At 33.0% G+C, this 13703-nt stretch overlaps 2 protein-coding genes and 1 long non-coding RNA gene across 5 annotated transcripts; 1 reads left to right on the forward strand and 2 right to left on the reverse strand.

Moving 5' to 3' along the window:
- Positions 1–825: 825 nt before the first annotated feature.
- LOC103489096 (transcription factor MYB124) lies at positions 826–6562 on the forward strand. Of its 2 annotated transcripts, none has more exons than XM_008448104.3 (12): positions 826–1628; positions 1732–1778; positions 1873–1929; positions 2037–2109; positions 2415–2470; positions 2554–2730; positions 2824–2969; positions 3134–3282; positions 3627–3769; positions 3850–4067; positions 4160–4302; positions 5773–6562. In XM_008448104.3, exons 1-12 carry the CDS (start codon positions 1551–1553, stop codon positions 5881–5883), a joined length of 1398 nt encoding a protein of 465 aa, XP_008446326.2. In that variant the 5' UTR covers positions 826–1550; the 3' UTR covers positions 5884–6562. The 2 variants fall into 2 exon arrangements, with proteins under 2 accessions (XP_008446326.2, XP_008446327.2); XM_008448105.3 differs by having other exon boundaries at positions 827–1628; positions 3137–3282.
- LOC103489097 (uncharacterized) lies at positions 6165–7150 on the reverse strand. 2 transcript variants are annotated; one of them, XR_007824402.1, is made up of 3 exons: positions 6989–7150; positions 6831–6847; positions 6165–6602 (listed from the first exon to the last, which is right to left on the reverse strand). It is a non-coding gene; the product is annotated as an uncharacterized LOC103489097 (long non-coding RNA). The 2 variants fall into 2 exon arrangements; XR_537572.3 differs by having other exon boundaries at positions 6831–7150.
- Positions 7151–7686: 536 nt separating this feature from the next.
- On the reverse strand, positions 7687–11171 carry LOC103489095 (UDP-galactose/UDP-glucose transporter 3). Its single transcript, XM_008448103.3, has 7 exons — positions 10738–11171; positions 10010–10107; positions 9752–9882; positions 9433–9463; positions 9145–9248; positions 8900–9021; positions 7687–8513 (listed from the first exon to the last, which is right to left on the reverse strand). Exons 1-7 carry the CDS (start codon positions 10839–10841, stop codon positions 8105–8107), a joined length of 999 nt encoding a protein of 332 aa, XP_008446325.1. The 5' UTR covers positions 10842–11171; the 3' UTR covers positions 7687–8104.
- Between the last annotated feature and the right edge of the window lie 2532 nt (positions 11172–13703).

Consider the following 13703-nt stretch of genomic DNA (forward strand, 5'->3'; position numbering starts at 1 on the left):
GTTTATTTAGCTATATTTAAATAGACATTTTCAAATATAACCTAATGAACCAAAATATGTATAAAATATAGTTAATTTTTATATTCTATCAATGATCAATATTGATCACCATTGCTAAACTTCTATTGGTGTAACATTGCTAGTAGGGGTGAGCATGATAGATTGAAAAATCGAGTCAGTCAATTGACATCGGTTGAAAAAATTTCAAAAATTATTTCTTAGTGATAAACCAACAAATCGACCACATTTACACAAATATGGTCAATGTGAATTTGAACATTTACTAAACTGATCATAATCGATTTAGTCAAAAAAATTTGACTATGATTGATCGATCAATGATCATCCCTAGTTGCTAAAACTTGTATCAATGTATATTACTTTATTGATAGAATCTATAATTTAATATTTTTAATAATTTTGTCGGTTACGATAATGTAAAGATATATTCAATTTTAGAATAAAAACACTACTAAATAACAATTTATTTTCTATAAGAAAGATCAACTATAAACTAGCCATGAGTAGTAAATCTAAAATGTTGAAGGGTAGAGATTAAATTTGTATAAACTAGAAAATATGTTTTTTATAAAAAGATTAAAAAGAATGAAAGAAGTATATATATAAAATTAAAATTGAGAAAAGATATATAAGAAAAGAAAAAAAGAAAAAGAAAGGAATTGTCAGTGAAATGTGGGAATAGTAGAGTCCACCATGGTATCCCCCACATGGAATTCAGCGTTCTTTTTCAAACTTCCCTTCATACCCGCGCACTCATCCATGAGTCCGTTGTTTCTATTTCTTATTTCTTTTATTTTTTTATCTCTCTATTTTCTTCAATTTTAAATCCCCACAACCTCCTTCTAGAGAGAGAGAGAGAGAGAGTGTGTGTGTGTGTGTGTGTGTGTTTCAAACACAGACCTTTCTCTGTCTCATCTCATTTCCTTCATTTCCATCTCTCAAATCTCTCCCTTTCACCCTTCTTCTACTTCATTCCCTTTTTTTACACAAACCCATTTCGTTTTTCAGATCTACCTATTCAACCAGCAAGATTACCATCATCATCCTTACTGGGTTTGGATTGGATTGGATTGGATTGGATTGGATTGGAGGATTCATCGTTGATTCTTAGTTCTCTCTGTTTGTTTCCCCCTTGAATCCCTGGAGGTTTTGTTTATTTAAACTCAGATACTAGTTCTATAGGGAAGAAATTAAAGTGGGTAAGAGAGAGAGAAGCAAAAATAAAAAGGGTTAGAATCCGAGGCGATTTCTATTTTGTATAGGGTTTTTGATAGAGAGGTTTCAAGTTCAGCATCGCTTTCGACTTGAAATTGGTGCTGTTCCGTTTTTGAACCCAACAGTGTTTTTGTATCATCCGTAAAGATTAAAGGAAAGTGAAGGGAGAAGTGTTCCTTTTTTAGGGACTTTGCAGTTTCTTATCCCCCCTTTTTTATATGCTATAGAAAGGCTTACCTTTAGCATGCAAGTGGGTTTCAATAAAAGGGGAGGAGCGCCTAAGAGATACTGTTGATTGTAATTAATAAAAGCAAATGCAGGACACCAAGAAGAAGCTCGCCACCGAAGATTCCAAGAAGAAGGAACGACACATCGTTTCCTGGACTCAACAGGTTTCTCTCTGTTTTTTTTTTTTTTTTCAATCTCTGTAGATTGCTTCCCTTGTTTATAGATCGTTTTGATGTGATTTCTGATATGGGTTATTGGAGTTTTCAGGAGGATGATATTCTCAGAGAGCAGATTAACCAACATGGAACAGAAAAGTAAGAACACTTTCTAGTCATTGACTCTATTATTAATCTCATTTAGTTTATTGTAACCTTGATTGATTGTTTATGGAATGAATTGATTGTGCAGTTGGGCAATCATTGCATCCAAGTTCAAGGATAAAACAACCAGACAGTGCAGAAGAAGGTAAATGAAAATGATGAGAACGATGGTAACAAAGCTGATTCAAACAGTTCTTGTTTTCTTCTTCTGGGTTGATCGAGTTTCACTGATGTGAATGGCCTAAATTTCAGATGGTACACATACTTGAATTCCGATTTTAAGAAAGGGGGATGGTCTCCAGAAGAGGATTTGCTTCTATGCGAGGTGATTGATTATTCCACCCACTTGTAAGAGCGGAGAATCTTGAATAGAGATTTAAATATTGTCTGTAATCACTATCTTATAAGTTTAAGATCTACTGTAAATGTAATTTTATTACATCTCTTAATTGTATGAGTGAAATTGAATCTTTGATATATAATGTTAAAATGCCTCGGATTAGCAAATATTAGCACATGCTGTGGTCTCTTAAAAGTTAAAGTAGCCTAATGGTCAATATGTGTTCAAACTTTTGAGTATTCCCACGTCATTGGATGCCCCTATATCTAATAAATTAACCTGGTCTACAGGCACAGAAAATATTTGGAAATAGATGGACAGAAATAGCAAAGGTGGTGTCAGGCAGGTATAGAACTGTCGAGTTCTCTTATTGCAGTTCAATTTTGCTGCAAATTCACTAAGCATTTCTATGTGATATGGCTTATGCAGAACGGACAATGCAGTGAAAAACCGGTTTACCACCCTGTGTAAAAAGAGAGCCAAATATGAAGCATTAGCAAAAGAGAACTCAAGTTCATTCATCAATCACAACAACAAAAGGGTTCTATTTCAAAAGGGGAGTGATGATGTTTCTTCCGAAACTTCTCAGCCAGTAAAGAGGATAAGGTATAAAATTTGTATACAAGATGTCTAAATAGAAACGTGAACGAGAAATTGCTTCACAGAAAAGAATTGATTATTTTGCAAATAACCATTTAGGAGAGCACACATATCTCATACGACGGAAGGTTGCTTGCTTGAGGATGGATCAAAAAAGCCAGGCTTAGCAATGGATCAGCAGCCGAGAGCTCCGTTTGCAGTGCTGGTAGAGAACATTGTTGACAATGCCGATGGTCTAAGTGCTAGTAAGTCACTTAAAGAAACAACTTCCCAATCATTTTGTTAAAACTGGAAACACATTACAGAGACAAGGAATACCACTCCTTGGAGGTTTTGTTTGTCGTTGCATCATTTGATTTACTTTTGGGCTAATAATAATGGGATTAATCTCTTCATTCTCCACCATAAGCAGCTCAAAGTAACAAAAGTCAAGGAACCTTTATCAAGAAGGATGATCCAAAGGTAACTGCTTTAACAGAACAAGCAGAATTACTCAGTTCACTCGCATTGAAGGTTAACTCAGAGAATACAGATCAAAGTCTAGAAAATGCTTGGAAGGTACTTTGTCTATCAACAATGCTGTTATATGTGCTATGTAACATTGAGCTGCATTTTGATAATGGCAGATAACCAAGTAAGAGTATAGTGAGATGAATCTTTATTCCATGTCTCCCTCGGCTGAACGAATAAACTCTATTTTTATTTTTAGACATGGCAAGTAGTCATCATAAAAAAGAGGATATCCTGAATTATATACTGCTGCTAACTTCATTCCCTAAAAATCGGAAACTTCACTTCCTATTAATACTCAAGTATTCTTCATATTATTTTCATGCATGATGTTTGATAGATTTATTATTTATTATTTTCTTTTTCTGTAATGTCCATTAAATATGAATCAGATTCTCCAAGATTTCCTCAGTCGAAGCAAAGAAAATGACACACACATAACCAAATATGTAACTCCGGATATTGACCTTCAACTGGAAGACACTAAGGGTTCAGTTGAGGATTTAAGGAGTAGCAATGATGGTAGTCAATGGAGGTAACAGAAATATGCTTTCTATTATTTCTCAAATTTGGATTACTTTTTATTTTCGGCCTTATCAATGAAATGGCCTGCAGAGAACCCAATCTCCACGAATCTCCTGGCAGTTCAGAATACAGTACTGGATCAACACTTGTATCCCAAACAGCAGAGGAAAAAATAGATCAAAGCCAACCTGAGATAGGGACTCATCATCAGGAACCTCAATTTGAATCCGGGTCAAGTTGCACCAGAGAGCAATATAATATTGGTGAATCTGAGAAAGAAATACTTCCAAAGACAAACCTGGAGCGAGGTAATGAATAAGTTCTTACATTGCTTATAGAGGCCCTTGATCTTTCCCATGATTATTTGCTGCTAAGAAGATGCAATGTTTTACTGTAGCAGAGACTTTCAAGTGTTGCAATGAACGAAAAATTGAATCCATTGCCTCTTCCTTTTCAAGCTCGGAATTCAGCTCCCCCATGCATGTAATTCCTCTTTTTAGATCCTTGGCAGCAGGAATTCCCAGCCCACAATTCTCTGAAAGTGTAAGTGACCTTTACATTTTTTTTTACTGCACTAATAAAATCAAATCAGACAAGTGATTGTGTTTTCATATTAAACAAAAAAGCAGTTTCAGTAATAAACAATGATTATAAAACTAAAGCAAAACATGAGGAGCTTTTGAGGGCTTAAGAAATCTGCCAGTTCAAAATAGCAGTGTCTTAGGCGTAAACCTTCCCCAATGAGATGTGGATTTCAGTTAAAACTTTAACATCACCTACAACCGTAGAAGTCTACCACAGTTCTTTATAGGTCCAAATTCACAAGTAATCAGGTTATAATTAGTATTTTCTATTTAAGTGAAATCTGTCTCTATCTACATATTATGAAACTTAGTTATTGATCTTCGTGCTCACAATTGATAAACTGTCAAAAGGAATCAAATTAATGGATTATACAATCAATGAGTTGGGGCAACAATTTGTTAGGGACTTTTAATGGTAAAAATTAAACCCCCAACTTTTATAAATGAAAAAATTGGACTGGCGAACTATCTTTTAATTTAAATCCTTTACTTTCACAAAAGAAAAAATTGGATCCATTTACTTTCTTTCACTCTCATCTTTCCTCAATTGCTTTCTCCATTCTCCAGCTACTCTCTCTCCCCATTCCCTTCATTGTTCCATTTCCTCCCATCCAGCCCATAAATCTATTTGGTTGCTGCTGGGCTGGTGCTACTGTAGTATCCAATTCACGGAGAGAAAGTATTCCATGAGAGGAACGTTGATAATGGACAAAGAAGAGACATTTTACTGCAGCATCCTAGTCCCAGAAAGGATTCAGAAGGACGGGAGAGAGTAAAGTAGGAATTAGGATGAAAGTGAGCGAATTTTCAATTTTTGAAAGTTTGAGGATTCATTTTTTACATTTGAAGTTTTATAATTTGCTTTAGTTCAAGAACTACCATCAGGAACTTTAGTTCTTACCTAAAAGAAATCCAGTTCTTCTCTTGAACAGCGTTTCATATTGATAAATGGTTCAAACTAGGAGACATTAGGAAAATGAAGTTAGTCTGGGTTAGCAAACATGGATTACATGGATCAAATCAAACTATCATGTAGAAATGTAGGACTCAGCTAGATAAATCTTTGGCCCTTTTTTCATCTGGAATTCAAGAAGATCAGACAAGGCTACCTACAGAACAGTACTAAGATCTTTTCAGGTATTATAATTAGGAAGTTAAACTGAGTTTTAAATGGAGAACATGAAACACTGTAAGAAATATCATGGTAGCAGCAAAATGAATTTTGATGGCCAAACTTTCTTCATTTTATAAGAATGCTTCATTATCACCAAGCTTAGCTTCATTGTCTAGATTTTTTCTTGAACAAATATAAAATGGAGGTGTAACTGATAGAAATGCTTTTGTTTTGGGACTTAGTAGTTGTAATGCGTATTGGCCTCTGCATTTTATGATTGACCTCTCATTTGTTTTGTTTTGTTCTTTTTTTCAGGAAAGGAGTTTTCTTCTTAAAACACTGGGAGTGGAGTCACCTTCCCTTAACCCTAGTGTTAATCCTTCACAACCACCACCCTGCAAAAGAGCCCTTCTCCAAAGTCTATAAAACCTATCTAATCATCCCACATACAGAATCTGCATTGTGTAGGTTCAAAATTCAGTCTCTCTTTTTTTTCTTTCTTTAAATTAAATTCCATTGGTTTGCAGCCATTCCGGCCTAAATTTTTCATAGTGGCATGTTGATATCTGCATTCCATAACTCGAGTCTAGAATGTTATGGATCATTCGGACACATCGGGACACATATAACCTCGTGTTCCACATTCTTTTTTTCTATTCTCTCCCTAGGTGGGGTTTTCTCTAATAGTAACATCCGAACCAGTGTGCTTTGGTGTGTCATTTTTTTTTCACCTTTCCAGTTTCTTGCAATATGTGATTTTGGTGTCCCAGTTTTTGTAGCTTGATTTCCCACATGTATATAACGTCTAGATACAATTTGTAGACATTCTATTCAAAGAGTAAGCATGCTTTGGCCGCATTCCTTACTCCCCTCCAACAAAAAGTGACTGAGGGAAGCAAAAAAACAAAAAACTGATAAAAAAAAAACTGATGAAAACAGGTAGAGGATAACCAGTTGGAATGGTTTCCTATATACTTTTTTTTTTATTTTTGGTGTGCAGAGGTATAGAATCAGCATTTTTTCTTTCTTTCTGTTCCTTACCTGATTTATGATGTAACAAACATAAATATGATTTGAATGGAATGTGTTTTGTTGTTAGTGTGCACTCATCCTTGTCTACCTTGGTTTCTCTTTCTCAAATGCTCCTGGATTTTGAACAGAACAGCAACCACTTAAGTATGAGAATACAGAAACCTGACTCTCTGATTATCATTCTCAGTTAAACAGAAGAAAGTGAAGAAAGAAAACACTGAAATTGTAAGAGCTTTAAACTTCTGGAAAAACTTGATACGTGAAACGAGAGTTGGAAATATATAAGGTGGGGAGTTAGGATAAGACAGAGAAGATAACTGGAGAGAATTTTGTAAGGTTACCTGATGTAGAAAGGGCCCTGGCATGAGACAGAAAATTGAAGGGAAGTCAGGGAAGAAGAAGAAGGATGTGTGTGTTAAATTCAGTCAGTGGTGGACAAAGTATAAATATAATTATGAGTAAAGTCAAAAAGTGGAAGGTTAAAGAGGAGGGAACTCACTACAAAATAAAGGGACACTATTGCTATCAACTTTCTCGAGGAACAAGGCTAATTTTGAATTCTGTTTCCAGCAAAGTGGAATGATCATCAGCCTGCCAACTTAACACCACTCAAAATTTGCCACAAATTTGACTTAAATATTGATTTTTTTTTGGAAGACTGGGAGTCTATCCAAATCTTACAGAAACATCTAATCTTTTATCGATTTAAGGAAATTCGTTGAGTTTTTATTTAAATAAAAAATTATTTTAAATAACAAAACTTAATTTATAAAAAATAAGGACAAATATTTAAACTTATTAGTGATAGATGACGGTAATTGTTTATGATAATTTGTTATATTTAGATATCAGTTGTAATTTGTGAAAGATGAAAAAAATTTAGATTGAGAATTTATTTCTGACAATATTCCGAACAAAACCTTTTAAGTAATGCTCTCGTTGTTTTATATTTGAATGTAGAACTAATTTCAACTATTAAACATACTTCAAAAAGAATCATGTTTATTATATTATAATATATTAGAAAAGTAACAAATTAAAATAATTTTATGTTAAAATTAAACAAAGAAAAAAAAAAGGTGCATTATGTCAAAGCAAATCAACAAGATTTGGCCGTATTCAATAACAAACAAGTTCTTCCTGCTGGATATGGTCATCATTTTTGGAAGTCAGAACCGAACACTAACACACACAAACTGTTCCTACAAACATTTTTCTTTTCAAAAGTCTTATTATGGTAGCAGATAAAAGAGTAACATAACATCTACATAAATAAAAATATGTTTTTTGTTTCTTTCCACATTGACTTCGTAGATTGAAGTGTAAATGCTCCCAAGGTCATTCAACTCTAGATATCATTAATGTAGATTATATCCATATCCTCACCTTCTAGCTGTTTTCTTAAGAAAAAGGTTCAAGGAGAGAACTTCACTGGTCCTCACCCCCGAAAAGCCTTGATTACAGTAAAATGAAAACTAAAGGCATAGTCAAAACTTTGTTCATATATCTTCTAAACCACTCTATAAAAATCTACATGATCCATGAATACTTGGGATTACCCTCCTCTAATTTAAGGACACCATTGAACCTTTGGTTACAATGTGGTATTTCCTAGTTAGGTGGTCTTTCTCTTTCTCTGCAACTTTTGGAGCTTCCTCCATTTGAGGTAGATTTGATAGGATAAACCTGAGAAGACCATTACAACGCAGCCCCACTGCTTGGATGATAGAGGATTTCCACTGAGTACAGAGGACACAACAATGCTGACAAATTTGCGAGTTGTTGTAATGGTGGTATTGGCGAGGGAACCAAATCGGCTAATTGTTAAGAAGATAAAGTTTTGGCCTACTGCTCCGCAGAGACAATACAGGAGAATGTCCCATGCTGCTTCAGGATGCTGTCTGCAGAATTCTATGGCATGATACCCAGTACCATGAGGCCATCCAAACATATAAATCATATTATATATAGTACCCCAGAGATTCATTCCCAACATTATGTCCCATGCACTCGTTTTTGGATACCTGCAGAGTTGATCATGAATTATTATAGTAATGCATCATTATAATCATCATAATTGAATTTAAATTGTTCAACAGCATAAAGCTTCAAAGTTGTTGACTGATTTGCATTTATTATCAGTTTCGGGATAGGGAGTATCAAAACATCAAATACTATCACAAGATAAATATCATGTTATAAAATGTACATCTTTTAACACGATAAATTCGTATAAACTAAAAATGTACCAGAAAATATGATAGCTCAACTCGTATAAATATTGTACTATTGAATCATTGATAAGGTTAGGAGGTTTGGTTTACCTACCCCAAATATTATAAAAAAAATCTAATAATATACTAGAAAGGAAAGTTCTAACAAAAGAAAATTATAAAAATATGATTCTTACCTTGCTGAAATGGAATCCTGAGTGGCATTCGTGAATCCATCAAATGCGAGGTTCAGGAAGCAAAGTCCATATCCAAGGGGTGCATTTGGATGTGCTAACTTGCTGATAGTCTTTGAGCTAGTCTGGAATTAAACACAAACATAAATAAATAAATATTATAAAGTAGAAATTGGAGATGTATTGATTAGCATCACTTTTCTCCAACACGTAAAGATAAAAAAAGAGAAGATTTGTAAAGGAAAAACCTTTAAGAGTGCAAATGTAGATACTCCTCCAGCAACCAGAAAAGTACACAAATATTCTGGAAATGTGTATTTAATACCATAAACTAGTGTACCCATCAGCATCACTGCATAAACAAAATACAAAGATTCAGATTCTGGAATATGTACATAGATCATTAATTCCAAGTCTTGTATACTTCATAATCTCTTTCCTTAAATTTTTATATACCATGGAACAAATAATATACCATCTTCATATTTAAGTGGAGTAAAACATAATTATTAAGAGGATCTCGTTGATTGACTGACCTGGAATCATTTTTGATGACTTTGCCAGGACCTGCAGAAAGACAACATAGTTTGTTAGCTAGTATCAAATATTCACTCGTTAATTCTATTTTTTCTAATTCTTCAACAGACAACAACCATCTAGACATTTTAGTCGACACTCTTTGTTAATTTAGTAGTCATACTCATCCTTAGCAGTAAGTATAGTCTACGTATACTTCCTCGTAGCAATTCAGAGTCAATCAAGGAAACCACAATTGATTAGATTTTAGAAAATTATAGAACCACGACATAAACAAAAAGGCTAAACAATAAAATAAGGGGATAAATTGAAACATGCCTGCGCAGGATAACTTATATACTTTAAAGCTTCAATTCCCATAGCTGGTCCAATCGTGTTCGTAATACCAGCACTCCAGTATGCCCACCAAGGTGCACCACCAGTGCTACGACTGGACCAGAGCTTTATCACTGTTTATGATGCACAACCAGCTTAATTCTTTTAACCACAGCTCAAAATATTTCTTTTACACAGTATGACAATGGAAGGTACACAATAGAATAGATTTGGTAAAAGGTTGAGCTAAGAGAAACTCACTTATGTATGACCATATTAAACAGACGACATTTTGTGCCAGGTTAAGGAAGGAAAGGTGTTCAAATCTCTTCCCGTCTGAACCAAAGCGCTTCGTGGACCTAAAAAGAATCGAAAGATGAATTAGATCATCAAATGGAACTGAATCCGTTAGTGAGCAAAGCAATAACAACAAGGATTTGCGCTCCTCCGGAGATTGACTTTTCCCAATAAAAAAGGGTTCCTCAGGATCAAGTTCAATGAGAAAACAGTTGGCAGAACGATTACTAATCCTCAAATCATATTATTATCATCATAATACTAATAATAATAAAAACCCCATGCGATAGATGCTCACTCCCAAAATTTTCTTAAACATAGGAGACCGATGCAAAATGATAGGCTACCCACACTACTGTTAATCCTCCAAAAAATGCAGAAATCTTAAAGGTTCAAGAATATAATGGCAAAGGAATTTGGCAGAAACATCATGAAGAATAAAGGGCAACATCTGATTCCACGGAATAGTTCTCCAGATTGCTCTAGACGAAAGGCATTCAGCGTTTGCAAGTAAGTTAAACAGAACCAAGACATTTGATAACAAAAATTACAGAAGAGAAAGCCCAATATGAAAAATCTGAAAACAAAGTTTATGCTGTATCAAAGTCCTCAGGAAGATATCAACAACAACAGACATTTGCTCAATAGAAACTAAAATAATAAATAAATCATAACGAACGAAAATAGCTTACAGAGTCTCCTGAAGAACGCCTTGGTAAATATAAGCGGACCAAATCCCGGCGACGCAAAAGGCGAGCACGAGCACGCGGCGGAATCCGCTGCCATGAGCTTCCATTCCTCAGCCCTTGATGTCGCCGGAGACAACTAGATCCAGCAATAAGAAATCGAAATTGCAGAAAAATGAAAGCGAAGAAATGGATTTAGGGAGGAAAAGAAACCGAATTGGAGAAGAAATTAACTGCCAGAGAGCCCTTTTACGAACGATGTAGAAGGTCGCAAACGACTGATATTGGACGGTATTACACGTGGAAGATGTTGATTGGAAACATGACTCAATGTCCTGTCTCTGATTGGCTGAAACGACGCAAAATTTTTTGAACGGAACGGAAGGCCAAAGTAAAAGACAACGGCAAAAGATCGACTTGGCGCCGTTAAGCTGCGTGGTTTTCTAAATTCTGATGGCGCGTAATGGGCTTAACACATTTCGGAACAACACTACGACGTGTCTTTTACGATTTGACGCTTTTATTTTAAGTTAACGACATGTCGTTTACATCCAAAAAAGGCTAAAACGGTGCGTTTCAATCCGGTTTTGGGCTTTAGGTCAAGCAATTAATGTTTGTTTGTTTTCTTAAATATTCTTTTGTCCTTTGTTTAATTTTGAATTTCATACTTTCAAATACTTAATTTTAGTATTTGAACTTTTAATAAATTATTAATTTAGTTCATACCTTGGTTTACTGTAGATTTTTTATTACTCTTTATTTTTATTACTTTTTTCATTATACTTTTTAAAAATATATTTACATTTTGTATTTATTTGCATGCATATTATTATAATATTTAACTAATTAAAAAAAAAAGGTTAAATTTAAGATTTACTAAAAGTAAAACGTTAAAAAATACAAGAACTAAATTGAATAACTTATAAATAACCGAAATCAAAATAATATTTTAACCTTCTTTTTCTTCCTCACAATCCTACCGATCGAAGGTTTCATTTTCATTTTAATTCAATTAGCATAAAACTTAGCCTACCAATTTTCAATTCTAAAATTTTTAGGACTTTACATGGAGAGCGAGAATAAACTTAAGGAAGCTCCAAAAAATGTGTAGCATATATATTTGACTTTTTTTTAATGACAATAAAGTTATCATTGTCAAAAATTGCATTATCTATACATTGTGTATTTATGATATCACAAATGTCAATAAAGCAAGTATGATGGCATTTTTTTGAATGTCACAAAAAGTTTAATAATATCGCTTTTTATTGTCAAGAACACATGAATTATGATAATCTTTATGTCTCAAAAGAATTTATTTGCCGACACTTTAAGTAGGAAGAGACTAATAACGTGTTGCCAAAAGTCTCACACGATACCAAATACAATCTATAAACAAGTTAGAAGTAAGTTAGATTTTTCATATTGGAGTCTCGTGAGTAAGAGTTTTTAAAGAGTCTACATTGAAAAAAAAACACATCCAAATTCTTGATATCTTTTTGTTTGTTGAGCATGGATGACCATCTAATTAGCTATATCTCATTTCCTTAATTTTCTAGTTAAGTAAAGAAAAAACTCTTTATTATTATTTTTATTTGAAAAAAGTTTTAAGTACTACAAAAATATGAAATTTTATTTATTATTTTCTACTTTAACATATATTTTTTTGTTCTTTTTCTTATAACATATTAAATATGATTCACTAATTCTACAAATATTTATGAACATATATTTTTTTAATGTGAATAAAGGGAACATGATCCGAAGTTATTTTATATGATTGATTTATCATCTCTGTCCCATCAAAATCCTCTACACAATTGTAGAGTTAAATGTCTTCCCAATTGGGAAGAGAACCGGAGTTTCTAAGCAAAGTTCAATTCCTTCTCAAGAGCAATGACCAGTCTTTCATTATTGTAATTAAATAGCTGACGAACTATAGAGTTTAATTATTTCAAATTATTCTTTGTCACTAACAGAAAATTTCATTAAACTAAAATAAAATTTACTCATAATTCCCCAAATGTCTACTAATTGAGAGGTTTGCTATACCATGCTATTAGGTAATGAGTTTCTTAACGTAACCTATGCAATTTAGTACTTTTTTTTAGGACAAACATGGTAATAGTAGGAAATCGAGGGTCTGTTTTGTTTCTAATTTTTTAAGAAACAAACATGTTTGATAGTCATTTTCATCTTTTATTTTTAGATTAAAAAAAAAGTTAATACAAAATGGATTAAACTTAAAAAAACGAAAACTAATTTTTATGTATTAATAAAATGGCATTAATTAATAAAGATGATAAATTGAATAACAATCATATAATTAAACTATTAGTAAAAACCCTATTTGAGTTTTGTTTTTATATTTATGAGGTGGTTGTTTGTCTTAGTAGTGGTGTGATCTTCTTGCCCATGAACACCACGACCAACGTTCAAACCCTAATTAAAATAGAAACACTATTAAATGGATCTTGATTATTTGACCTAGAAATTATTATTAAGGTAGAAAGACAAGAAATAGGAACCCTAAACTTTCATTAGAAAATATAAATAGAATTTCTCTTAATTTTTTAATTTATTTATTTCGATACAACTCCAATTTCTAAATATGATATATTTGGAGTATAAGTTATAAAATAGTTTTTTTTAAGGTTTGCTTTTTTATTATCAAATATCCTACATATGTCTATGAATTTATTCTCGATGGAGCCTAAAGAAATTCTAAGCTATATTAGTATTTATGTTGCCATTATTATTATTCTACTTTAAGAGGAATAACATCCTTTTCATGAAATGATTTTTTCAAAACCATTTTTAGTTGTGTGTATTATACATTATGCTGTTACATCTTAACTGTTACTTTCGTAAGTTTAAACATTTGAATGAAGCAATAAATTTGTGTTTTGCTTCTATCAAATTAGTGTGAAAAAAACCTTTAAATTTGGATATTCGATTTTCTAACGTCTAAA

Source organism: Cucumis melo, chromosome 10 (genome assembly GCF_025177605.1).
Source record: "Cucumis melo cultivar AY chromosome 10, USDA_Cmelo_AY_1.0, whole genome shotgun sequence".
NCBI lineage: Eukaryota > Viridiplantae > Streptophyta > Magnoliopsida > Cucurbitales > Cucurbitaceae > Cucumis > Cucumis melo.

Coding starts and splice junctions, on each gene's coding strand:
- LOC103489096 (XM_008448104.3), top strand. CDS start 1,551: ATGCAGGACACCAAGAAGAAGCTCGCCACCGAAGATTCCAAGAAGAAG. Junction 1,629..1,731: donor TCGTTTCCTGGACTCAACAG/GTTTCTCTCTGT, acceptor TGGAGTTTTCAG/GAGGATGATATTCTCAGAGA. Junction 2,970..3,133: donor TGCCGATGGTCTAAGTGCTA/GTAAGTCACTTA, acceptor CTCCACCATAAG/CAGCTCAAAGTAACAAAAGT.
- LOC103489095 (XM_008448103.3), bottom strand. CDS start 10,841: ATGGAAGCTCATGGCAGCGGATTCCGCCGCGTGCTCGTGCTCGCCTTT. Junction 9,883..10,009: donor TTTAATATGGTCATACATAA/GTGAGTTTCTCT, acceptor CATCATAAACAG/TGATAAAGCTCTGGTCCAGT. Junction 8,514..8,899: donor CAGGATTCCATTTCAGCAAG/GTAAGAATCATA, acceptor TCAACTCTGCAG/GTATCCAAAAACGAGTGCAT.